This window comes from Biomphalaria glabrata, chromosome 12 (genome assembly GCF_947242115.1).
Source record: "Biomphalaria glabrata chromosome 12, xgBioGlab47.1, whole genome shotgun sequence".
NCBI classification, from domain to species: domain Eukaryota; kingdom Metazoa; phylum Mollusca; class Gastropoda; family Planorbidae; genus Biomphalaria; species Biomphalaria glabrata.
Window position 1 is genome coordinate 22,927,691 of NC_074722.1, and position 27,487 is coordinate 22,955,177.

General features: G+C 35.6%; 1 protein-coding gene across 5 annotated transcripts in view; it reads right to left on the bottom strand.

The window, feature by feature from the left end:
- Positions 1 to 2,784: 2,784 nt before the first annotated feature.
- The window catches only part of LOC106053555 (uncharacterized), a 31,929-nt gene continuing 7,226 nt past the window's right edge, over positions 2,785 to 27,487 (bottom strand). For 2 of the 5 annotated variants that reach the window (XM_013209129.2, XM_013209131.2), the window contains exons 2-6: positions 16,007 to 16,950; positions 8,928 to 9,115; positions 8,420 to 8,526; positions 6,561 to 6,794; positions 2,785 to 4,470 (exon numbers count right to left, since the gene is read on the bottom strand). In XM_013209129.2, the coding sequence (XP_013064583.2) occupies positions 4,322 to 4,470; positions 6,561 to 6,794; positions 8,420 to 8,526; positions 8,928 to 9,115; positions 16,007 to 16,678 (1,350 nt within the window). In that variant the 5' untranslated portion in view covers positions 16,679 to 16,950 and the 3' untranslated portion in view covers positions 2,785 to 4,321. Of the gene's footprint in view, positions 4,471 to 6,560; positions 6,795 to 8,419; positions 8,527 to 8,927; positions 9,116 to 16,006; positions 16,951 to 17,345; positions 17,543 to 17,571; positions 17,593 to 17,690; positions 17,901 to 27,487 lie in introns of those variants that run through there. The other 3 variants (XM_056006613.1, XM_056006612.1, XM_013209130.2) reach the window with 3 other exon arrangements.

A 27,487-nucleotide genomic window follows, 5' to 3' on the forward strand; every position in this document is an offset into this window, starting at 1 on the left:
GTTTTAGAAAGTTTGGATAAATTTAGATCATAACTTGTTTTTAGTTTGAAACACGACTCTAAATTTTCATTTATTATTTGGCTTCATACTTTTCTTTTAATTATATTCCTGCAAGAGAACGTTTGCTCGCACTAATATTTCGATCCAAAGATAGTCAGCATTCCAAACGCCAACTTCTTCACCACACTTTATAGAAATCTGGAAGATTATTCCATGCACAGAATCAACTCGCGGCATTCCTTTTAAAGCTGTCCACTTTTGTTGCGTTACGTACATACATTTCTGGACCTCCAACACTTCCAACTTGCTTTTTAACTCTGCTTTTTAACTCTGCTTTTAACTCTGTAAATTTTCTACCCCACAAAGCTTTACTTTTTAAATCGAGCAATTGCATTTGATCCAGCATCAATTCCATACACCTTTGTGTAGATTTCGTGACTATTTGTGTTGAGATGCTGTACCAGGAATGCTAGAATAGTTTTGTTGGTTTTGAACTGCTCAAGTCTGTCAAGAAATTCATCTTTGATTATTTTATAACTGTGCTAAAGTAATTCGTGTCAAAAGTTGCACTGATTTTTATAGCGATACTGCTTTAGACATTGAACGTGAAGTAACTTACCGCTCTGAATATCTTCTGTAAAAAGAATACATTTTTCTTCAAAACAAACCAATTCTACTACCAAAACATAGGCTATGTTTTAGATTCAGCTTATTGAACTTCTCTGTTATATCCACCATAAAGTAAACTTTTTGCCACTATTTCCCGTTCTCTAATTTAGGGGGATTTATGTCTTTACCATTTAGTAAGGTATTTATTTCATTCAAGCACAAAGCGAAACGTTTCAACCTTTGGAAAGCCATCGCACTTTATTTTTTTTTAAAAAAAGGTCTCCATTTCATTTAAAAAGTCTTTAAACTGACGATGATAGGATGCTTTTGACAAGATGCTGTTAACAATCTTGATTACCAAATTTATGACCTTAACTATTTCGGTTGGAATTGTTTTGGGCACAAAGCGCTTCTTGGTGTATTATGTAGTGAAATGTAAGAATTCCATGGTTTAGTTTGCTTCGAAGAATCATTGTTGTCCCTTTTTTTTTTCTTGTCCTATTTCTGGCTCCATAAGTTGCTTTTGAAATGATTTTATTTAAATCGATCTTATTGTCTTCAAGGTATTCTTGCACGGCGTTCGCTCTATCTTTCCCTTTAGTTTGTCATGAGAATGGTAGTAATCCTAGAAGTAATTCTTTTGGAGCTTGGGAAGACATAATCCTGACAAAAAGGGCACCTAGCACCTTGTGTATATTCCGCAAGACTCATCCACAACAAGTGATAAGATAGAAGAAAGCTGAATATCTTCCACCTGCAAATATGATACATTTGAAAACATTTTAGCTTTTCTATCTCTCACTGTTTTAGCGAATAGTGGCAAATCTTTTTTTTTTTTTAAAGATTTATAGTTTGTTTTTAAAATCACGAAGCAGTTCTTCAGATGCATGCAGGAAGCAGTCTTGACATACCATCTGTAAATGGGTTGCCTTTTGTGCTATTTCTAGTGGTACCGCAAAGTCTACCAGATTAGCGTTACTCGTAGATTGCTTCTAACTTTGAGAAGATAATCGCTTCTAACTCATTTACTTAAACCACCACACTATACGTCACAGCCAAAGCGTGTGGTGAAAATGCCAATTTGTCTTGCGTCGAAAGAGAATTAAAACCTACATAAAAACATCCAACGACTAAGTCAGTCGAGAGCTTCCAACGGACTGACGACAGTGGCGACTCGTGTCACGGGGAAGGGGTGTGGTGAAAAGCGAGTACAAGAGGCTGAGAAATAGAATCGGTGCCTAATACTAGTTAAACATATCAGAACTATTTTTTAAAATGTTTCGTTAAAATAATTAATATTTGCGTATGGAACTAAAGAGCCGCAGCTTCACAGCCAAAGAGCCGCATGTGGCTCGCGAGCCGCAGGTTGCCGACCCCGGGCCTATGGCAGTATTATCAGCCAACTTAATGACTTGAACTGAGTCAACGAAACGAAACAAATACAGATTAAACAACTAAATAAACAAAAAAATTCGGAACTGTTCTTAGAAATCCCAAAAACGATTTAATTCAAAGATGCGTTACCTAAATAGTGGAGCTGTAGACTATAAGATCTGTTAGAATAAGCTCAGATTGTTGTACAATGAAACATTCTTAAGTAAACAAAAACATTAAACCAAAAAAATTAAACCAAGTGTTCACAGACATAATAACAAAACAAATAGAAAATTAAAAAAAAAAAAATAATAATAATTCCTTTATTTCAAAGCATTTTTATTTGTGAATAAATTTACATTTCAAAATAAAAAAAAAATGTTATAAGTATGAATATACACTTTTTAAAACAGCTCATACAGGCCAGGTGTAATACTCTGAAGAAACCAAGATATATCTTATCTTATAAATTTATAAATTACAGACGTTACATCAAAAGAGAAGATAATTACGTCCTACTGAGTCAATTACTTATGTCTCAGAGAATTGGCCACAAATAAACAAGAGAATGTTCATGTTTTCAGTTTGACAGAAACAAAGTTGTATGAGATGGTAGAGATGCTGTACTGAAGAGAATAAATGAGAATACAGTTCTGTTATTGTTTTGTTTCTCCAGTTCTAGCACTAAGCACAAGACATTAGGTATACTAACAGTAAGTATATAAATAACACATACACATGTTAAAAGACTGGCATTTCAGTGGGGAAACTAGCACCGCAGATAAAATATACATAGTTAAATGAAATCAGTACATAGGTCTGTTAGGATGTTAAATGAAATCAGTACATAGGTCTGTTAGGATGTTAAATGAAATCAGTACATAGGTCTGTTAGGATGTTAAATGAAATAAGTACATAGGTCTGTTAGGATGTTAAATGAAATAAGTACATAGGTCTGTTAGGATGTTAAATGAAATAAGTACATAGGTCTGTTAGGATGTTAAATGAAATAAGTACATAGGTCTGTTAGGATGTTAAATGAAATAAGTACATAGGTCTGTTAGGATGTTAAATGAAATAAGTACATAGGTCTGTTAGGATGTGAAATGAAATAAGTACATAGGTCTGTTAGGATGTTAAATGAAATAAGTACATAGGTCTGTTAGGATGTGAAATGAAATAAGTACATAGGTCTGTTAGGATGTTAAATGAAATAAGTACATAGGTCTGTTAGGATGTTAAATGGAACTAATATATAACGAATCTTGAGACAGTGGCGCCATCCAATAGAGAGGAAATAAACCCTGACCCTATAGGTTCTACATATATGAATCACTCATTTGTTTCTGCCTTAGCCAGTACAGTATAAAACCATTCATACAGACTTTTAGCGGCTAATTAAATAGCAAACTTTTTCTTCCACATATGACACACATTGCTAGACTCATAACCACTGCTGGAGAAAGTGCATGTTATGTGCCGCTGTTGTGACTTCATACAAATAGAAATGAAACAAAAGTTCCAGGAAAGGCCGTAGCCTCTATCCAAGAAGACAGAATTTTATAAATATTTTGTAAGACTTCTATCATATTATACACCTCTATCGTATTTTAAATCTTTGATAGTTGAGATATAAGACCTGAGAGAGAAAAGTCAAAGCAAAACTGTACACAAAAAGCCACTTTAAGGAGAACAGATGTTCAAGTTTTGTGTCTGCCAAGTGAGCAAGAGGATTGGATGAGAAAGTAACGTCTGCTATGTCTCTATATTCACTCATTCGACATTGCTACGTACTTTGTAACTTATGACTCAAAACCACAGATGTAAACCAAGGTATGCTAATTCAAACCGTCTTTAGATTATTACCTTTAAAAATATTTTGAAAATTATAACATTCTACAACTTCTCATATGTTTATATAATGAGGTTTTTTTTGTTTTTTTTTTTATATAGACAACTTCAGCAAAACGTGTGTCTTTACTTGTCTAATTAGAATCAAACATTGAAAAAAACAACTGAAAGAAATATTTGACAAGGACTGACTTTGAAGAGAAGTTTCTAGGAATCTTTGAAAATATTTGTGTAAGTTGAAGAAGGGAAATGGATGATACATTTGTATAAGCAATAATATTTCACCGGAGATAATTACTTTGAGACGATTAGGTCACATTACAGACAAACCTTTCTCAAGTCTTTACATGTAGAGTTTTGAAAATAGTCGTTTCTTAAAAAGACATTCTTACCATGTCAAATTATAAGACCAGAGACATTTTTTTGTTGTAAAGAAAGACACTGAACATTGAAATGAAGGTTTGAGTTAACTAAATTTGTTTTCTCACTACAGAATTGTTTTGGGGGAAGCGATGACGATTCTTCTTTTTTGGCTGCCTGATCTGTGGTGATAAACTTCCTCAATGGGACGATTGACTGTTGTTCTTCCGGTACTCATGGTCCTAAGCAGAGGTTTGCCATGTGGAATTTTAACAACTGAAATACGAATTCAAGGGTTTGGTTACAAACTAAATTAAGGTTTCAGAATTAGCATAAATATTGTTTGCTATGCAAATAGTGACCTAAATTTGGGCGCATGTAGAACATGAGCTCGTGTCACTATTAATGTATTCATGCTTGAATTAGGAAATATAATAGCAACGTTAAGCTCTACATGTCACACTGTGTTGAGAAGTAACAAATCGTCTCTCTATAATAAAGATTCACAATATAACAACACACAATCTTATACTCTAGATTATTTCCATTTATTATTAGTTATTTATGTAGGCTGTGTGCATCAAAGATGTTTATATTGGGTAGTACGTTTCTGAGAATGTTTCTAATTCTAATGAACTCAACATTTTATATTGGGTAGTACGTTTCTGAGAATGTTTCTAATTCTAATGAACTCAACATTTTATATTGGGTAGTACGTTTCTGAGAATGTTTCTAATTCTAATGAACTCAACATTTTATATTGGGTAGTACGTTTCTGAGAATGTTTCTAATTCTAATGAACTCAACATTTTATATTGGGTAGTACGTTTCTGAGAATGTTTCTAATTCTAATGAACTCAACATTTTATGAAAGTTCATTTGTCACCAAAGTTTCAGTTCAGCTCCTGATGTTCAGTAAAGACGAGCTAGAAAGATACAAATCTTAGGTCGGTGTAATGACCACACAATACCTTAGAATGTTTTGGCTAAGAAGATCTACTACCTAGTCTTGGCTAAGTGGTTGAACATTACATTCAAAATCTCAACTAACTGTGTAAAGAAGAATGTTAGAAGCAGGGTTTCAATCAACCAGATAGACTTGGATATCTGAATAAAGTTCAGGTAGGGAAAGTAACGACTATTACTGATTGTATTGCAAAGTAAACTATGTGTTCCCCTTTCAGACAATGTGGTCTATAGTGCAGATGATGTAAAGGTCATCAGTTTATGTGGCTTTCCGTTAACGAGGGTGGTATGTGGACAGCACAACGACCAACCGCCTTTACTTTTCCCAAACTAACGTCAGGTACCCATTAGAGCTGGGGAGACTCAGAAGCCAAGCACTTTAGCGCTCAGCCACCGCGCCTCCAAAGTAAAGTTTCTCCTTCAGACCTTGCGATCTATGAAGCAGATGATGTTTCTATGGCCAACGGTTAACGAGCAGGGTGTTATGTGGTTAGCACAACAACCAACCGCCTTTACTTTCCCCAAGTAAAGTCAGGTACCCATTAGAGTTGGGTGGACTCAACCCTACATTCAAAATCCCAGCCTTCACCGAAATTCGAACCCAGGACCGCAGGTTCAGAAGCCGAGCGCTTAACCACTTAACCACCGCGCCCCCTTTGTGTTTAGAAATTCTTTGTTAAAGTCTTTGTATACTGCTAGGGAAAGTAATGGCGGCCAGTCATTGTACTAACAAGGTTTTTCGCACACCGCAGGCTACGCACATACTTGGAGAAAAGAAATAATTTCTTTTGAGCCAAATACATTAGACCGCTGTAGATATTTGGAGAAGTTTAGATTAATCATGAACAAAGTGAATATTATAAAACACATTTTATACTTAATATAATTTATTTCATTATTTGTAAGTAATTATAGATGATGTGACTTAGCCACAAAGCCTGAGTCTCAATGTGATACGCTAGCTAGGAACAAACAACGAACACACAACTTCTCTACAACTTCTATGAAGTCTCGCTGTGCTACGCTAGCTAGGAACAAACAACGAACAACTTCTCTACAACTTCTATGAAGTCTCGCTGTGCTACGCTAGCTAGGAACAAACAACGAACACACAACTCTACAACTTCTATGAAGTCTCGCTGTGCTACGCTAGCTAGGAACAAACAACGAACACACAACTCTACAACTTCTATGAAGTCTCGCTGTGCTACGCTAGCTAGGAACAAACAACGAACACACAACTCTACAACTTCTATGAAGTCTCACTGTGCTACGCTAGCTAGGAACAAACAACGAACACACAACTCTACAACTTCTATGAAGTCTCGCTGTGCTACGCTAGCTAGGAACAAACAACGAACACACAACTCTACAACTTCTAAGAGTACAACAACGTTTACCCAGAGGTCTTGTTGCAGGGGTCAAACTTTGTCCATCTGTTGTCAACCCCGTTCCACTCTCAGAGCCCGAGGCGCCGCCTCTTTTTTTCAGGGCTGCCACTTTCTCTTTGTAGGCATTGGAAACCGATGGTGACACTGGATTTTTGGCGTAGCGATTTTTTAGTGCGATCTGACTTTTGTTGGTCTGAACACTGATACTTCTCCGGTCGTAGTCATCCGCACCAGCAAGTAGTCCTTCAATAAAATCAAACTGTGTTACTAATATATCAGTTACATTACCAACAAAATAAGTAAGTCTTCTTTAGTAGCGGCTGTAACTTTACATAGACGTACTATGCGACAAATGTCCGTTAAACCACTAAGTAATCTAGGTGACTATTTACAACAACATAAGACATACGAACGATCTAAGGCCCAGGTTCAGAGATATTAAACAAAGACATTTGGATTCAAAAATGATTATGAAAAAAAGAAAAGCTTTGCTTCATGCTTCCATCTCTCCCAATGATTTCCGAATAGATTAAATAAACATAGCCATTCATTCATACAAATAGCTCAATGGATCTCATTCAACAGACGTAAACAAACAACATAAAGGATGTCACGTGATACGTATTTTTCATTGTTTAATCAATATTATGACGTGGCTAAATGTGTTTACTAACGATTGGTGAATGAGGTCCATTGGCACTAGAAAAATCGCTGCGACGTTTTTAATTAGTAAAAAAAAAAACAACATGGGGGTGGGGGGGGGGTAGAAAAGGGTTTATGATGAAAGAAATTAAAAAGGTATTTAAAGGCTTGACAAAATTTTACTTTGCCTTTTTTTCATGACTTGTGAAGGAAGCGATGTAGGCTATGAACTGTAGATTTAAAGTTGTATTCCTTTATTCAATTCAATTGAAAGAAAATCTTTTTGTTTTTCAAGTAAACGGTAAAGTTTTTGAATTCCAATTTCTACTGATGTCTACATTGGCTAACACTGAACTCTGTTTCTACTGATGTCTACATTGGCTAACACTGAACTCTGTTTCTGCTGATGTCTACACTGACTAACACTGAACTCTGTTTCTACTGATGTCTACACTGACTAACACTGATCTCTGTTTCTACTGATGTTTACATTGGCTAACACTGAACTCTGTTTCTACTAATGTCTACACTGGCTAACACTGAACTCTGTTTCTACTGATGTCTACATTGGCTAACACTGAACTCTGTTTCTACTAATGTCTACACTGGCTAACACTGAACTCTGTTTCTACTGATGTCTACACTAGCTAACACTGAACTCTGTTTCTACTGATGTTTACATTGGCTAACACTGAACTCTGTTTCTACTGATGTCTACATTGGCTAACACTGAACTCTGTTTCTACTAATGTCTACATTGGCTAACACTGAACTCTGTTTCTACTAATGTCTACATTGGCTAACACTGAACTCTGTTTCTACTAATGTCTACATTGGCTAACACTGAACTCTGTTTCTACTAATGTCTACATTGGCTAACACTGAACTCTGTTTCTACTAATGTCTACATTGGCTAACACTGAACTCTGTTTCTACTGATGTTTACATTGGCTAACAATGAACTCTGTTTCTACTGATGTTTACATTGGCTAACACTGAACTCTGTTTCTACTGATGTCTACACTAGCTAACACTGAACTCTGTTTCTACTAATGTCTACATTGGCTAACACTGAACTCTGTTTCTACTAATGTCTACATTGGCTAACACTGAACTCTGTTTCTACTGATGTCTACATTGGCTAACACTGAACTCTGTTTAGAATCTATCAGTGTTTTATGGACAACAGATAGTGAAATTAAATGTTTAAACATTAACACAAATACCATGTGATGTGCTTGATTCGTCCACTATGGCACCACTAGCGCCGTTCTCCTGGGTTAGACTAGGATTGCGATGACCTTGAGAATTTTCTTCAAAGGCAACAATTTTTCTAAAGAAAGAGATAAGCAACTAATATCAATGAATGAGAACAAGTCTAATGAATAGGATGTTTAGAGTGTCCGTGTTATTGGAGAAGACATGTGTACGTCTTAGGGAAGAAAACTAAATAGTTAAATCGAGGTGAACATGTCCTGGAGATAATAATGATATCTAATCAATAATCATAATACAAATCAATGTTTAAAGCATTTTTTATAAGCCCGTTGAGATATTGATTTTTTAATTACTTTTTAATTTACAACCATGAGTGTTGACAAAGTAAAAATAATTACACTGCAATGTTTATAGCTAGCAGAGTTGTTTCTTATGTTTGCATTTATCATAGTGTTCCAATAATACAACTAGCAATCAAATCTTTAATCCTTTTTAAGACATCATGAAGATTCGAACCTGTTTCGAGGCTGAGGCAGATCTCCACGTCTGTAGTACTCCTCAGCACTAATGCCCGTGGTTTTCTCCAGGAGAATCTTTAAAGCTTTCATTTCTTCATTCAGAGCATTGTAATCATCTTTCAAAGTCTGCATGGAAGTCTCAGACATAATGGAAGCGGAGTCTACATCATTGTCTACTTGAATAGTCTGAAATCGTAACGAGAACACAATTTTTGTTTCATAGACACTGAACTTCTAGAAAAAAACAACTTTCATTCTATTAGTTTGGAGCCCGTTATTTTAACTGTTGTTTTTATATGCAACCGAAATGTAACAATATTGTTTTTGTTGTTTTGATTGTTTTATTTGATTTCTACAAATCTGAATACAATTTCAACAGGTAGAAAACAGATTTTAAAGCGATATTTTGCGGAAAATAAATACGCCGAGAAAAAGTAGAAAGTAATGTTGATTGTTTGTAGAGGCGAAAACAAACAAAATTACAAACACGATTGCAAAACAAAGTTTGTGTGGACCCACCCCCCAATCAAAATCGGCCCCGCAGGCAGTAAAAAGGCAGCATTCAACATGAACATAAGAAACTATGAACAAAAACAAACCAATCTCCGCCAAGACACAAAGACGTGTGAGTTTTGAAAAGGTTAACGATACCATTGTAGTGTTGAACATCTAACGATACTATTGTAGTGCTGAACATCTAACGATACTATTGTTGTGTTGAACATCTAACGATACTATTGTTGTGTTGAACATCTAACGATACTATTGTTGTGTTGAACATCTAACGATACTATTGTAGTGTTGAACATCTAACGATACTATTGTAGTGTTGAACATCTAACGATACTATTGTTGTGTTAAACATCTAACGATACTATTGTTGTGTTGAACATCTAACGATACTATTGTTGTGTTGAACATCTAACGATACTATTATAGTGTTGAACATCTAACGATTCTATTGTAATGTTGAACCGCTAACGTCAAAATACCACAGGAAAGGGAGGTTCAGATGTATTCAATGAAGTGATGGTTAGGAAGATATGGTGTAATGTGAACCTGGTCTAACTGATGTTTTTGAATAATTATCTGATTTGTGTAGCGTACATCTTCAAGCTAAATATGTCATTCAAACTATGAAGTACAGAATTATGTTACTTTTCTCAACTTTTCAATGCACCCTGTGAATTATATAATATGCTCCACTAGTAAAATATAAAAAGCTGCATATTCATTGTTTTTAATTATATATGGCTTTTACACATACTACATTTTTTTATATTGCCAGAAATTATATAAAAGAAATACTTAATTTAGTAATACATTTTGTAACATTATTTTAGAAAAAAAAATATTTTCATACATGTTTTAAGAAAAATACTGAAGAGTCACCTCCTGGTCCTTGTAGTCTCATTTGATTTTTTAAAATACTATTAATAGTGAAGTACTAGACAACTGAGCCTCACTCGGTTGATTAATTTGTCAAGTAAGAATATTTACCCAAATTCATTTCGGAAATATTTTAGTAATGACGAAAACGAACGTTCGGGTAAAGACTAAACCAATCTGAAGTGTTGCTTTTGTGTTCTGTTGGTTCTCAATGTAATTGTACATGGGAATGAAATAGAAAGTCTCTGAGGTCCCCCCCAACAGTGTAGTAAAACCACAGCTCACGTCGTGTCGTTGTACATCTTTAGCGTTGAACTATTGACCTATTATTGACTTAGAAGAAAGTCTTCACAGTTTAACTCCTCCAATTGTTTACGCTGACTCATTTCATAATGCAATTAGTATATTCATTATGGCTTTAGTACGAAACATCGAGTGATACAAAATCTCTACTATAAATGGTAAAACATGCACTTTGTAACAAAGTAGAATAGCGCATTTTTTCCTAAGAAACTGATAAACATTGCGTTAGTATCTTAAAGAAGCGTTTCCGTGGTGAATCTCCGTTACGACGACCACCTTTTAGCTCAGTAAAAAAGATTGCCTTCGGCCTATGTTTGTCCCCCATATAGAATATGTGCCCAGCGTGGTTGTAGGACTATAAGAAGTTCATACCGTCATTCGCAGGAACATCGCTGTTTGTATGCTGTCTTGCCACCATGTGGGAGCGTTCAAGACGTATTAGTTCTTGTCTGTCTCGAACCCACGTCTCAGATTCACATTGAGGAGTTGAGGGAAAAACTGCTTGGTAGACACTGATTTTTGTAGGCAGGCAGAGCGATTTATTTCGCTACACTCTCGCTTGAAGGCGTCCAAAAGTACTACTAGCCCTGATCAGACGCTTATCAACTTCCCTTAAAAACAATTTGTTTTTTAATACTATGCTTCCCATTGTTAGGCGCTTCCGCGGTGTCGAATGCAAACAAACCAAATGGAGGCAACACTTAACAAAATGTAGAATCCACTGACATCGGCGAAAGGTCGAACAATCAATACAAGTTAGTCGACGCTGATGTTGAGTATTAAACAAGTTCAATAACAATGTAGGAGAGGGGGTTTAAACTCAAAACCTCCAATTGGCTTGGCTACGCTCAAATAATTTTAGTGTGTAATTTGCTTTTTTTATATTGAAGAAGTATTTTTTAGCATCAAACCCCTCTGAAGGGGGATTAAACTCAAAACCCCTTTTGGCTACGCTCATAGCATTTTGAGTGCGTAATTTAATTCAAAACCCCCTTGGCTGTGCTGAGGCAAGTGATGGTTTAGTATTAAAATCTCACCTAAAATAAACAAAATCAAGGCAAAAAATCAGTCACTAAATTCCGATCCCGATTTTAACCCCCAACCCCCCCCCTCCCCTGGTTACGCCCATGATACAGTGTGTGATGTGTGGCTGAGTGACATGAATCGCTTGGTTACTTATCAAACAGGCTCGAGTTTTAATCCCGACTTTGCGTTTACAGCCATATCTCTCTCTCAATACTGTAAGATGAATTCCCCTTTTCAATATCAAACAAAATTATTTAATTACCATTAATTCATTAATTAATTTGTTAACTTTGTATTGATTCATATTTTGTTAGGAACATTGAAGAATTATGCAAAGTTTCAACTAGATCCGAGACAGGGTTTGTAGGAGAAAACAACGCGTAACGAAATGTGTACCAGACGGACGGAATGAGTGGATTTGTAAGAATATAGAGGTAAATGAAGCGCTAGATCTAACGTGTCTCACTACCAGGTCGCAATCAGACATTTGGGAAACATTTCTCCAGACAATTCTATTGGTGCTAGAAAGAGAATACAGTACAGGCCAATCGAAAATTGTACCTGAACGGGACAAACACTTTAATAGTCAGAATGGAACGGAACAAAAGTTGTTTTTTGTGTATATCTAGTAGATTGATTCGTAGAAGGCTTCTATTATAAAGATAAGCAGTCCTAACACACACTAGTCTAGACACAGTGATCTTGGGGTATTTATTTGCATTGCGTCAAAACTTGTCGGGGTGACAATAGGGGAGGAGTGTAAACTAAAGACACTCACACAAATAAAATTTCTCTAAATATAATTCTGTGGACTAGGCTGGAAAATATAATAGGCATTTATTTTGATACTGAAAGATACACATTTAGATCTTTAAGTAGATGATTTCATTGATTACAATCAATATTTCACAGACTATATAGAGTCAAGTATGATCTTATCGATTCTTTAAGGGATGACAGATACCAAATGGGTAATTAGACATGGAGGGAAAGTTGGCCCATGTGGTGAATAAAATATCACCTGCATTATGGACCACTAGGTCTTGAGAAGGTCAATTTCTTGAGGTCATTTAAAAAGTCTGATTTAGTTGAATATGAATAGAAGATGACGTTAAGGTCAAGGTTCTCAGGTATAAAAAAAGTGAAAGTGTAGTTCTGATTGATAGGGCTATGTGTAAAGAACAAGATTAAAGATTATCATTATTAGTAGTAGCAGAAGCATGTCAATAATGTTTGAAATAAAATTAGAGAAAGAGTGGACAAAAATGATGAACACGACAATTAAGTGGACAAGATGTATATATATATATATATATATATATATATATATATATATATATATATATATATATATATATATACATACATACTACTTGTTATATATATATATATATATATATATATATATATATATATATATATATATATATATATATATATATATATATACTAGCTTAAAAATAGGGCATATATGCATAAGCACCAAACATCTTTTATTATAAATACAAGGCGTATTAATATAAATACAAATGAAATTTTACATTATAAATGCGCTTTACATACAGAGCAACAATGAACTTTGAGTTAATAAGTTAGCATGTTAAAATGTTATATTCCTTGACTATGTCCAGACATCTGTCAAGCTGTGCGTGTATATCTCCCACACCCTTTTTTATTTGTTTTATCCATCACATTGAGTTTATTGATAGACAGGTGACCACAAGTCAAATACGATGGACGTTGGTTTAATGTCAGCATATTGACCCACTCTTGAGGTCACACCTTACCAGGGAACTGAGTTTGTTTATTTGGTAGTAAATCTTTATGGGGGCTGGACTTCAAGCCACACCTCTACACAGGTAACAAGGATGTGAACAAATCCCACCCCCTTTTATTTGTTTAGTCCATCACATTGAGCTCATTGATAGAAAGGGGACCACAAGTCAAATACAATGGACTTAGGTACTCTCTAGCGGTCACGCGAGGGAACTGAGTTCGTTTACTTGTTAGCTAATATTAATTAGGGGCTGGACTTCAAGCTAGGGTTAGGGTTAGGGTTAAACGGACAATGAGTTTGCTTATTTGGAGAAAATCTCAATCACGTGGCTGGACTACAGGCCACACCTCTTCACGAATGTCGAGTTTGTTTACTTGGATATAAATCTCAATTGGTTAACTGGATTAAAGATCACACACCTAAACGAGTGACCTTTTGCTATACAGAACACAAACCGATTTCATAGCCCAGTAAACAAGTAACTAATTATTTTGTAGAAAAAAAGTATTAGGCTCAGATTTGTTTATATAAGCCTAAAAGACACAACCAGACCTATCTTTAAAGGGATGGCTGCCTGGTCGTGCGGTTTGCGCGCTGGACTGTCGTTCGGATTTATCGACGGTCGAGGGTTCAAACCCTGCCCGCTCCCATCCCCCGTCGTCCTGCGGGAGGTTTGGACTAGGAAGTAAACTATCTTCAACTCTGAAGGAACATCCGAAAACATGTAAAACAAGGGAGAGCTAAACATCCCCTACTCCTTACTTTATTTATTTAGTCCTTGACACCCAATTTATCGATAGAGATTGACCATTTTTAAGTCAGATAGGATAAACACAACACGCTAAGATAGCATAGTACACTATGAATATATAAAACAGTTGAATTACTTTTCCTAACGTGTTAACAACAATATTGCTTCTGCGTAAAGTGCCTTGATTTGATAACGATAGTCTTAATAATTCGAGACTGTCTAGTAACTCCTCGTTATTACTGTTTGTTTTGTTTTTTTACTTATGATGCGTACTTAGCCATTGTGTATCAGGCCTGGACGACTTTTTACACTCCTGACACCCATAGGCTTAATACCATGCCGCATGCCCTTTTATAAAATGAGTAGGTCTAATAACTAAGGAAGATGTTTCTTACATACTTTGAAAATAAAATAAAACAAAGATGTGCATGTATGTGTGTGTGTATTTTTTTTTTGCCTTGTATTAAAATCTTTAGAAAGAAAGCTAATTGCATTGTTTAATTCCATTGACTTATTATATAACGGAAAAACAATAGTAAAGTTTAAAATCACATAAAAGACATTGATCCGTAGCATTAAAATTAGATCTAGAAAACAAAGAAAAAATATGCTGGAGTGTTAAGAAACACTTGACCTCTGTAACTAGTGCACTGGTATAATAGATCTATATGCTTAACTGACCATGCCAATCTGACCATTCAACACTATTGCGTCTGCCCAAAGAAAAAAAAAATGCGCGATGATCAACACCATCAACTATACACACTACACTAGGACTACATTTGTAGGCTCACAACGTCTATCTGACCAGGTTTGCTAAATCTGTCGTATGTGTAGTCTATGTATTTTTCTTTTGTGTAAGAAGGGTGTGGATGAGTTTTTTCTTCTTCTATATTAGGTTTTCCTAATGCTCTTAGATCTATAGAACTGTAGATTTAAACATAGAACTCAATAATACTACAATTTAATCTATGTTTGGCACCATCTAAGGTTCAAGCTATAAATAGGTATAATTGATGTTCCCGCTGTTAATAAAATATCGTTTACCGCAAATGAATTAATCTAAAACAATAAATATTGACCTACAACGCTTCAGATTTCAACTATTAACTAACAGTCACCCTTAAAGCCAGAACCAGACGCGGTCCTTGAAGTTAAATTACAAGCCTAGTGATCAGTTGTTGGTCTGAAATTTATGAATACATTTTTCAATACATACATCCACCCACTATACAAGCCAGATTGCACTTTATTTTTGAGAGATTTACATTTACACAAACTAGTTTAATATATATTTCCATTTATACATATATACGTTGACTATTCCACACATATCCTTTACATTTGGTGGACAGATTAGTTTGTGATAGGCCTATCTGTTTATAAATATTGTTAAGCTTTAATTAATCAATCATTAACAGCGTTTAAAGCAATAAGGTAAATAAAAGGAACAAATTATTTCGAATAAAGGTCCATGTTATTCAACAGTTTTACAAAATGCTCTGCAACACAAGCTATTTACAAAACTTGTAGGTATCGCTCCCTGACGAATATCATATTTTATGCCAGATCCGGCTAGGCCGAATATCAAAAATTACTATTCGGTGCACCCCTAATATATATATATATATATATATATATATATATATATATATATATATATATCGAGAGAGAGAGAGAGAGAGAGAGAGAGAGAGAGAAGGAGAGACAGAGAGAGGAGTAAATGAAAAAAGATGAAAAATAAAACAGACAAAGAGTGCTGAAATACGATCATTATCAATACTTCAATGCCACATATGCATCGTAAACTGCTAGTTAAACGCACATTTACCTGAATCCCAACATGATACGCTTCTGGAAGACCGTCATTATTGAGATCGATGGGTTCTCTATCCACTTTGATCTCGTCTCGTTGTACCAATAATCCTTCCTCGTTAAGAAATACATTCTCATCACCGGCGTCACTCTCGCTGTAGCTTCTGTAGGAAGATCCTTTGGCTGCAGAGGTCAGGTTAGATCGCTGTAAAAGTCTTGCACCTAGGGCGTTGTTGTGGGGCAAGGGGCTCCCGTTGGGAACGACGACCCTCTGCTGTAAAGTCCAGTTGGCGTGGCCGTCCTGCTGACGGCGGTACCTCTCTTTCAGAAAAGCCTTATGTATGGACATCATGTCCTCCGGACGTTCACTGGAGCAGGCCAGAACGCTTAGCGTGCTGTTTGGGTCAACATATATCACAAGTAAACAGGTTAGGTCCTGCTGACTGTACACAATGTCTCTGATGTTCTGAAAGCTGATCTCGTTCATTTTCCCACCTTTTTTCCCGTCTGCCGTCGGGTGAAGCTCCAGATGCAGCCCAGAGGAGGTCAGCTGGAATCTACAAGAGCGCGATGGCTTGCTGGAGTATTCTGAAAAAATTAATTTGATCCGTTTCTCTGTCACTCTCTCACCAGCACACCAAACGCCTCGAAAGTTCACATTTTTGTCCACGAGAACTTCAAACGACATTTTGTCCTCTAATTTACCTTGCACTCGTGTAGATTAAATAGATTCATTGGTTGTTGTATTTCAGGCTGTATTATTAAAACACCTGAATGAGCAAAGTTTGACCACAAATATCTTGCAACAAGAATGTCATCTGAGGCGATTAAAAATGATTCTACTTTCTTGATTTCTCTACAACTTTTAATTGATTAATCCTCATAGTAAGACTTGTATTCTTTGTCTCTGTTAAGTACAAACTGAATCAATAGACTATAAAGACGTCCTCTTAAAGAGATCTGAAAAGAAAAGATAAAATGCTATGTACTATATGTAAAAAGTTCAAGATATAATGTGTTGCTTTATTAGCTTCTCTTATTTATTTTATCTTATACGTTACAGTGTTTCTTTCAACTATTATGTTTGTGCGTAAAATAATATTCTCTTTATGTCAGGATACTTAATTGCTGAACACAAAGGTATATTTTCATTTTAACTTTAAAATAGTATAAGGTGCTGGATTATTGAATTCAAAATTTAAAAAAATATCAAAGCACTAATAACATTAACAAAAATATTTTAAAAGAGTAAAAACATAAAGGATCCAATTAGTTAAGAAATTGCGAGAAATCTAGCCACTCTCGGTACTAAGTCATGTCCTAATGTGAGCACAAAGTTTGTTACTTTCATTTACCAGAACAATCAGGTCCGTTCTGCAGAGTTGACGGGCACACGGGGCTAGATTTCTACTAAATATAAAAAGAATAACAAAGTAATAATAAATTCCATTGTTTTTATGTTGACACTGGCCCTCAGTCCTATTGGAGCTTAACTCTAAGAACAGATAATTTATGTTAGCTTCAAGCTACTTTTGAAAAGCGAAGTAAAAAAACAACTACAGGCTGATGGAAGAAACTTACGTAGACCAAAATATAAAAAAAGATATCTTAAATTACTTGCTTCTCTAAACAATCAGCCTATTACGTCATCGCGACCCATGTACAGATGTAAGCAATATTGATATCCTTTTGATACGTACATTGAAAGGCGAGTATTGCGGATACTAAGGATTAGGTCATGGATGTCTGAATTTCCCCACTTCTAATTGAAGTAAAGTCTATTTATAAATGAGCCGATTTCTAGCTCCATTAAGCAGCACAGACAAACACATATACAGCACAGGCACACTTCTCCATCCAACCAACGCTGTGAATACTCTACACGAACACACCTACATTTATTATACACTCTCTAACAGACACACTCACACTTGTATACACATACTCTAGCTCTGATGATTTAAAAACTTGTTTTTCTGGCTCTCATTCTACTAAGTAAACTGTGTGGAAGGAGTCAGTGAAGTTTGATCACTCTACCATAATAATGTTACACATACACAAGGAAAAGGGGTGGGTTGGTTAACAATGGGGAAAGGGATCTATTTCTTTATTCTCTGAACAAAGCTGAGAGGTGCCAGGAGGGGGGGGGGTGCCATTAGGATCGGCAAACAGCTATGGTTGTAATTAGAGATCTTTTGGTCAAACACAATTAGCGGCGCTTGTAATAGAGTCTAAAAGTATCAAATTTAACATTTTTTAAAAAGTAATTACCCCACCCCCTCCTGAAGAGTATTATAGAGAAATGCTTTTAGTAAATAAATTAATTAATTGACGCTCATTTTGCACTCGGAGAATTTTGTCAAGTTTTACTTCCAGATCTAGAATACAAGTTGATCTACACCTTGTCTAATAAATGTTTACTTTAAATGCTAAATTTTTCAAACTTCGAAAAAAAAAAAAAAAAAACAACAAAGCTTCTATTAAATTTAAATGTATCCATTAGCTTGAATCAGTCATGTAATTATATAATTATATGTACGATTGACCTAGACATGTGTGCGATAGCAATATCTTTACCAATTGTTTTTTTTTTAGCTTTTAGTGTTCTCAGTACGCTATGATCCTATCACTTGTCTGGAAATAGAAACAAATAGAAATAATTGTGCAAAATTTCAGCTTGATCCGAGATTGGGTGTTGTAGAAATAACGTGTAAAAACTTTTCATCAGACAGACAGATTGACAGACCGGTAGAGTGATTCGATATAAGCTTTGTAAAAAGAAAATATTAATTTTAATTAATTAATTATTTTGAAGTTTTTTCTTCTAACGCCTAAATCTCTAGCGTCAAAAGGGCGTCGCATACCGTTAGCAGAACAATCGTAAGTCAATCCGAAGATATTTCACCATTTTGACTTGAAAAACAAAAGACTTAAGAATCACACTGGCATGGAAATATCTTGTTTGAAATAGTTTTTTTAAAATGGATCTTATTGCAGATGCCTCTCACAAAATGTTTGTCAAATTTTTTACATGTTTTGGATGTTCCTTCAGAGTTAAAGATAATCTACTTCCTAGTACAAACCTCCCGCAGGACGACGGGGGATGGCAGCGGGCAGGGTAAGAACCAGGGACCAACGAGTTCCCCGAACAACAGTCCAGCGCGCATACCTCAATCCTGGCAGCCATCAATTAATTGGTAAGGCCCTACTTAGACAATAAAACGATATCACTTAATTAAATAAATGAATTTGTGAAACATGTGGTATAACATAATGTTAGTTTTACTTGACTACAATACAATTATTATTTGAAAAAAACGAGTTCCCCCCCCCCCCCATCCCTCTTTATCAGCACGTCGTTACCCCTCTGTCCGAGAAACACAATGACAAAATAATGTCTTTTATTTTTGATTTGACTACTTTGAAAACACCGTAAATGTATATAATAGGAAATGGATATCGTATTGAATGGTAACAGAATTACATCTAAATCTAAAGATAGTAAAATGTAAAGTTCCCCTTTGTGGTCTGTAGGGCAGATGATGTAAAGGTCATCTGTTTCTGTGGTCTACGGTTAACGAGGGTGCCATGTGGCCAGAACAACGACCAACCACCTTTACTTTTCCCAACTAATGTCAGGTATCCATTAGAGCTGGGTAGACTCAGAGGCACACAAAGATTCTGAAATTAAAAATCCATGTCTTCATCAGGATACGAACCCGGGATCCCCGGTTCGGAAAGCGAAGCACTTTACCGATAAAGCGCCGCGCATCTTACATCTATATCTTAGTCAATGTTTAATAGTTTTTACATACTTTCGAGAGAGTGGAAGAGAGTTTAAAAATGAAAAGAGAGGGTAAGAGAGAGTGGGAGAGAGTTTAAAAATGATAAGAAAGGGTAAGAGAGAGCGGAAGAGAGTTTAAAAATGATAAGAAAGGGTAAGAGAGAGCGGAAGAGAGTTTAAAAATGATAAGAAAGGGTAAGAGAGAGCGGAAGAGAGTTTAAAAATGATAAGAGAGGGTAAGAGAGAGTGGGAGAGAGTTTAAAAATGATAAGAAAGGGTAAGAGAGAGAGGAAGAGAGTTTAAAAATGATAAGAAAGGGTAAGAGAGAGCGGAAGAGAGTTTAAAAATGATAAGAGAGAGTAAGAGAGAGTGGAAGAGAGTTTAAAAATGATAAGAGAGGGTAAGAGAGAGCGAAAGAGAGTTTAAAAATGATGAGAGAGAGTGGAAGAGAGTTTTAAAATGATAAGAGAGGGTAAGAGAGAGCGGAAGAGAGTTTAAAAATGATGAGAGAGAGTGGAAGAGAGTTTTAAAATGATAAGAGAGGGTAAGAGAGAGTGGGAGAGAGTTTAAAAATGATAAGAGTGGGTAAGAGAGAGTGGAAGAGTTTTAAAATGATAAGAGAGGGTAAGAGAGAGCGAAAGAGAGTTTAAAAATGATGAGAGAGAGTGGAAGAGAGTTTTAAAATGATAAGAGAGGGTAAGAGAGAGCGGAAGAGAGTTTAAAAATGATGAGAGAGAGTGGAAGAGAGTTTTAAAATGATAAGAGAGGGTAAGAGAGAGCGGAAGAGAGTTTAAAAATGATAAGAGAGGGTAAGAGAGAGTGGAAGAGAGTTTTAAAATGATAAGAGAGGGTAAGAGAGAGCGGAAGAGAGTTTAAAAATGATAAGAGAGGTAAGAGAGAGAGTGGAAGAGAGTTTAAAAATGATGAGAGAGAGTAAGAGAGAGTGGAAGAGAGTTTAAAAATGATAAGAGAGAGTAAGAGAGAGTGGGAGAGAGTTTAAAAATGATAAGAGAGGGTAAGAGAGAGTGGAAGAGAGTTTAAAAATGATTAGATAGGTAAGAGAGAATGGAAGAGAGTTTAAAAATGATAAGAGAGGTAAGAGAGAGTGGAAGAGAGTTTAAAAATGATAAGAGTGGGTAAGAGAGAGTGGAAGAGAGTTTAAAAATGATGAGAGAGAGTAAAAGAGAGTGGAAGAGAGTTTTAAAATGATAAGAGAGGGTAAGAGAGAGTGGAAGAGAGTTTTAAAATGATAAGAGAGGGTAAGAGAGAGCGGAAGAGAGTTTAAAAATGATAAGAGAGGGTAAGAGAGAGTGGGAGAGAGTTTAAAAATGATAAGAAAGGGTAAGAGAGAGCGGAAGAGAGTTTAAAAATGATAAGAAAGGGTAAGAGAGAGCGGAAGTGAGTTTAAAAATGATAAGAGAGAGCAAGAGAGAGTGGAAGAGAGTTTACAAATGATAAGAAATGGTAAGAGAGAGCGGAAGAGAGTTTAAAAATGATAAGAAAGGGTAAGAGAGAGCGGAAGAGAGTTTAAAAATGATAAGAGAGGGTAAGAGAGAGTGGGAGAGAGTTTAAAAATGATAAGAAAGGGTAAGAGAGAGCGGAAGAGAGTTTAAAAATGATAAGAAAGGGTAAGAGAGAGCGGAAGAGAGTTTAAAAATGATAAGAGAGAGTAAGAGAGAGTGGAAGAGAGTTTAAAAATGATAAGAGAGGGTAAGAGAGAGCGAAAGAGAGTTTAAAAATGATGAGAGAGAGTGGAAGAGAGTTTTAAAATGATAAGAGAGGGTAAGAGAGAGCGGAAGAGAGTTTAAAAATGATGAGAGAGAGTGGAAGAGAGTTTTAAAATGATAAGAGAGGGTAAGAGAGAGTGGGAGAGAGTTTAAAAATGACAAGAAAGGGTAAGAGAGAGCGGAAGAGAGTTTAAAAATGATAAGAGAGAGTAAGAGAGAGTGGAAGAGAGTTTAAAAATGATAAGATAGGTAAGAGAGAATGGAAGAGAGTTTAAAAATGATAAGAGAGGTAAGAGAGAGTGGAAGAGAGTTTAAAAATAATAAGAGTGGGTAAGAGAGAGTGGAAGAGTTTTAAAATGATAAGAGAGGGTAAGAGAGAGCGGAAGAGAGTTTAAAAATGATGAGAGAGAGTAAGAGAGAGTGGAAGAGAGTTTAAAAATGATGAGAGTAAGAGAGAGTGGAAGAGAGTTTTAAAATGATAAGAGAGGGTAAGAGAGAGCGGAAGAGAGTTTAAAAATGATAAGAGAGGGTAAGAGAGAGTGGAAGAGAGTTTTAAAATGATAAGAGAGGATAAGAGAGAGTGGAAGAGAGTTTAAAAATGATCAGAGAGGTAAGAGAGAGTGGAAGAGAGTTTAAAAATGATGAGAGAGAGGAAGAGAGAGTGGAAGAGAGTTTAAAAATGATAAGAGAGAGTAGGAGAGAGTGGAAGAGAGTTTAAAAATGATGAGAGAGAGTAAGAGAGAGTGGAAGAGAGTTTAAAAATGATAAGAGAGGGTAAGAGAGAGTGGAAGAGAGTTTAAAAATGATAAGAGTGGGTAAGAGAGAGTGAAAGAGTTTTAAAATGATAAGAGAGGGTAAGAGAGAGTGGAAGAGAGTTTTAAAATGATAAGAGAGGGTAAGAGAGAGTGGAAGAGAGTTTAAAAATGATAAGAGAGGGTAAGAGAGGGTAAGAGAGAGTGGAAGAGAGTTTAAAAATGATAAGAGAGGGTAAGAGAGAGTGGAAGAGAGTTTAAAAATGATAAGAGATAGTAAGAGAGAGTGGAAGAGAGTTTAAAAATGATAAGAGAGAGTAAGAGAGAGTGGAAGAGAGTTTAAAAATGATAAGAGAGGGTAAGAGAGGGTAAGAGAGAGTGGAAGAGAGTTTAAAAATGATAAGAGAGGGTAAGAGAGAGTGGAAGAGAGTTTAAAAATGATAAGAGATAGTAAGAGAGAGTGGAAGAGAGTTTAAAAATGATAAGAGAGAGTAAGAGAGAGTGGAAGAGAGTTTAAAAATGATAAGAGAGGGTAAGAGAGAGAGAGAGAGTGGAAGAGAGTTTAAAAATGATAAGAGAGGGTAAGAGAGAGTGGAAGAGAGTTTAAAAATGATAAGAGAGAGTAAGAGAGAGTGGAAGAGAGTTTAAAAATGATAAGAGAGGGTAAGAGAGAGAGAGAGAGAGTGGAAGTGATTTCTTCTCGTCTGTTAGCTCTACGTGACTAAATAAAGGCGAATGTTTACAGTTTACAATTTGTTTATTCCATACAAGAAACTTCAGCGTCCACATGTTGACAACTAATGGCCCAAACACAGAAGCATTACATTGCGCAAGAGTTATCTGAATACACACCCAGTGTCCTTGCTTTAGGGATGTACTTTGAAAGAGTAGTTTCTTTCTTTGGTTCACTGCCGGTCTTTTCATAGTTTCCTATCTTGTTGGTTTAATAAGAGGACAATACTATTGTCCTGGGGTGCTGGCTTGTTCAAATTGGCGTACATGTACTAGCATATGTCAAGGTGACATCGGTAAAGGTGGGAGAACTGGATAGAAAGTATCAAACTGTGCATGGGAATAAATTAGCTTTTCAAAAGTAGCTGTAGTATATTTTGTTTAAAGACATATATATATGTAGGCTGAATAGCATAAGTTATATGCTATTACTAAATCCCAAAGAAATTATATACATTTTAATAGTTCTTACTATAACTTAAAACTGATAGATTTTTTTTTATTAAATAACGAAGTCTGATCTTCTACTTTTTAATTACCTGCAAACTAATAGATATTCATAGAATTCCATAGATTATACTTTAATAGCTATTGGGTCATAACTACTTTGAAAGTGCATAGAATGTCTTATAAAAAATTGAATGTAGCTTCTCAGTACTCTCCACTATTTCATGAAGAGATCAAGTGTAAGATTTGGGACCACAAGAGTTTGTCTTATGGGCACTCATAGCAAATCAAAGGTTCTAAATCTTTACAGCGAAACGTCCTGTACTTCATCTGCGTTAGATCTACACATTAGTTTGAGCACACAGCACTATCCCCTAGGACGTAGTATTCAGTTCTATAAATGCAGCTTTCTGCTTTTTTTTTTTTTTTTTGGTATGTTACACAGCAAACGAAATTGATCAAACCACCCACGCCATATTCTTGTATAGAAGTAGACCTAGATTATTAACCCTATACCAGGAGGCCCCAAGACTGTTTGATCCACTTTGGACAAGATAATCATTTTGTACATGTATTTTTACTCTTGGTGTGTACATAGAGCCAGTGTGCGCACATAGCGAGAGGGTGTGGTGATAACAGAGTTAGTCCAATTAGAAGGGAAACAAAAATACAGATAACGATCGCGTTGAGCTGAGAATGTTATTTGTATGTTCGACTCGTAATGGCGCAGCTTTTAAGTTATATACGAAACAGTGGATGATAGAAACATTTTAGTGGTGAAATAGAAAATATTTACTGAAGAAATACAAGATGAGAAACAGGCTAAGTTGTTACTGACCGACATTATCAATTGACTATTTTCTTAGGGAAAGTCCATTTCTTAAATCTTGGTAAGAGTTCACCTCTGTGATAGATGTGAAGTAAAAAAAAAACAGGTGAAGAAAAAAAAAACACTCTTTGATAATTCCTTCCCCCCCCCCCCCCAATTCTACTTACTTACGTTTAACTATAACTTAATATCAAATCAAACTTGACAACATAGAAACGATGGTGTCTGCACCATACCATTAACTTTATACAATAATGGATTTGTATGAGTAAAGGAAAGCAATTATCCCAGTCTCAGACACATACATCTACAGGGCAGATGATGTAAAGGTCATCAGTTTCTGTGGCCCACTGTTAACGAGGGTGTCATTTAGACAGCACAACCAACCTCTATTACTTTCTCCAACTAATGTCAGGTGCTCAAAGATCCCTAATTAAAAATACCAGTCTTCTCCAGGATTCGAAACCGGGACCTTGGTTCGGAAGCCAAGCGCTTTACCGTTCAGCCATCGCGCTTCCTTTTGCATGACTAATGGAAGAAAATAATTCTGTTTTCCATCATTTATCTCAGAAAGTATCAATAGTACATCTCAGTCAATCAGATAGTACTACTCAGTCAATGAGATTTAGTTGGAATGTTCACGGGAATGACATTGCAGGTACCAACGAATGCTTAAGACTTTATTTAAAACAAAACAATTTTCTTCATGTTGGTGTGAGAACATAACTCTGCAATACAACTAAATAACTGTAGAGGTGATGTATAGGAACAACATAGAACAAATCAATCTTAGCTCTAAGAACAACATTGAACAAATCCATTTTAGCTCTAAGAACACCATTGAACAAATCAATCTTAGGTCTAAGAACAACATTGAACAAATCAATCTTTGCTCTAAGAACAACTAAGTATAAGAACTACTGAAAGCTAGCTTTGAATATCCCCTCCCGCCCCCCTCCTGTGAGCTTAACGACTGCATCAATCCACAGGTTGAAGAGGAACAGTGAATATCTTAAAAGCTGGTTTAAGAGCTGCTATTTTTGCAAGTTTGCGGCAAAGAAAAGCTTGTTGGACAACATAAAAAATGGGCCGACATCTCTCTTAATAGCCTGCTAAGAAGAGACGCTGACTGGAAACAGTGGAGGTATTTGTTTACGCAAACTGTCACAGTACCTCTACGACAAACGTCAAGGGACAGATGATGATGATGGTATAGACCAGTGGTCGCCAAATGCGGCTTGAGTGCAGCATGCAGCTCTTTGACTTTTTGGCTGCTGTTCTTCCACGAAATGTTTAGTGCAGGCACGGAATACTAGTTATTAATTTCCCTTATTAAAGTAAACATTTTTGAAAAGCAAGCTAACTGAAAAGAGACATTTTCAGAAAGCACCAAAAGCACTGAGTGTCGTTCTCAAAGATATGTAGGACTGCGCGAAGAAATGTAGTGTGACTATTTTTGTGCATTCACAGTGGAGTGGACAGATAACTTTGAATACCACGGTAACAGAAATAAATTGTAAGCACTGTGATATTGAAATTAGGAGCTTTAAAAGGCGGAAGTTGGATTTAAAGAAACAACAAAGGATTGCAAGGCTCATTATTCAAACGTCTTTTGATAACTTCGAGATAATATGGGAAAACAAAGAAAATACGAATCAATTTCCTTTTGCATAATGAAGATTAATATTAATATTTAGATTGACATATTTATGTGAACAATCAAATTCAAGCATGAACATCACCAGGAGGAAATGAAGAAATCAATTTTTCTATGAGAACTTGTAATCGTGCCTTAAATAAAACGACAATATACACACTTTACACATCTATAAAACAGATGACCTGTACATTATATGCCAAACAGATCGCAAGGTCTGAAACGGAAACTTTACTTCTTTTGTTACGAACCCCTAAAGGCAATCCGAGGCTATTGTTGTTAGTAGAGTACTTGTATTTTGTTTCAAGAATACCTTTTACATTGTTAGACTTCTTATATTTTTTAAATCAATATTATGTTTACATGAGTGTGATACTATATTTTATTTAATGTTCCATTAAATTTACATATTAATGTTTTATTAAATTTACATATTAATGTTTTATTAAATGTAGCAGTATTGGAGATCAGCGCCCATCCTCCATAAAGGAGCGACTTGAATAAAGGTTTTGTAAAAATAAAATTCAACGAATAAAACACTTTCTCAATCTAACAAGATTTTATAATTTAAATGTAATTGACTGAAACTTTTTTCATGGAACCTGGGTGGGCGGACAGCTGATCTCAAACAGGGCTCTAACGATTTTCCTGGAAATTAAAAAATTGATGTATATCGCTGAGAAAAGAATTACTAGCTCGTTAGCCACACGGGGAAAAATCTAGTTTAACCGTTATAATTTCTCAAAGTAAAAAATAAATACATGTAAATTTGGATGGAGACTATATCTAGCTCTAGAGCCAACATGGCGTAGTCAGTCGTATTACCGGAAATGCGATAACAGAGTCAATGTAAAGTTGGTTTATAAGCGTTGCTTAGGTTTTGTTACGTAAATGTAATAGAGATTCCAGATCTAGAAGGAAATCTTGACTAGATCTTAAGAGTTCTATATCAGGACTTTGGGTCTAGCATTGGATCTAGATGTCCATATAATATACATTCCAATAAATAATCGCATCAATAGACCTTCCTCGCTGGCCGAATCAGAAAATATTTCCTATCAGTTTACGGTGTCCAGGGTTCGATAGAAGAACGGGGTCTCTTTGTGATCGCTTTTTTTTTGGTATGTATTATTTAAAAAAAAAGAAGTAATCGATCAGAATTCAAACCCGTTAATTTAATTCAGAGAACACACTAAGCCTTTTCAGGAGTCTTAGGCCAACATGGTAACCACTCTGCTAGCGAAGACCTTCTGAACTTGGAAGATTGTTTAGTTATCAATTGTTTCTATTTTTCATGTTGTTTCATATTTTTTAAGCCTCAAACGACGACCTTTAAAGGGGACTAATTCAGCTCATACCATCACTTCAGTCAAGTACAATTTCTTTCTCTTGTTCGATGTACCAGCAAAATAAAATAATTACCAATAGTTAATCAACTAATTGGTTAATTGTTTTATTGATTCTCGTGTTGTCAGGTAAAAAATTATTGTGCAAACTTTCAGCTTGATCCGAGAATGGGTGTTGTAGAAATAACTTGTAGGCCTACAAACTTTTGACCATACAGAGTGA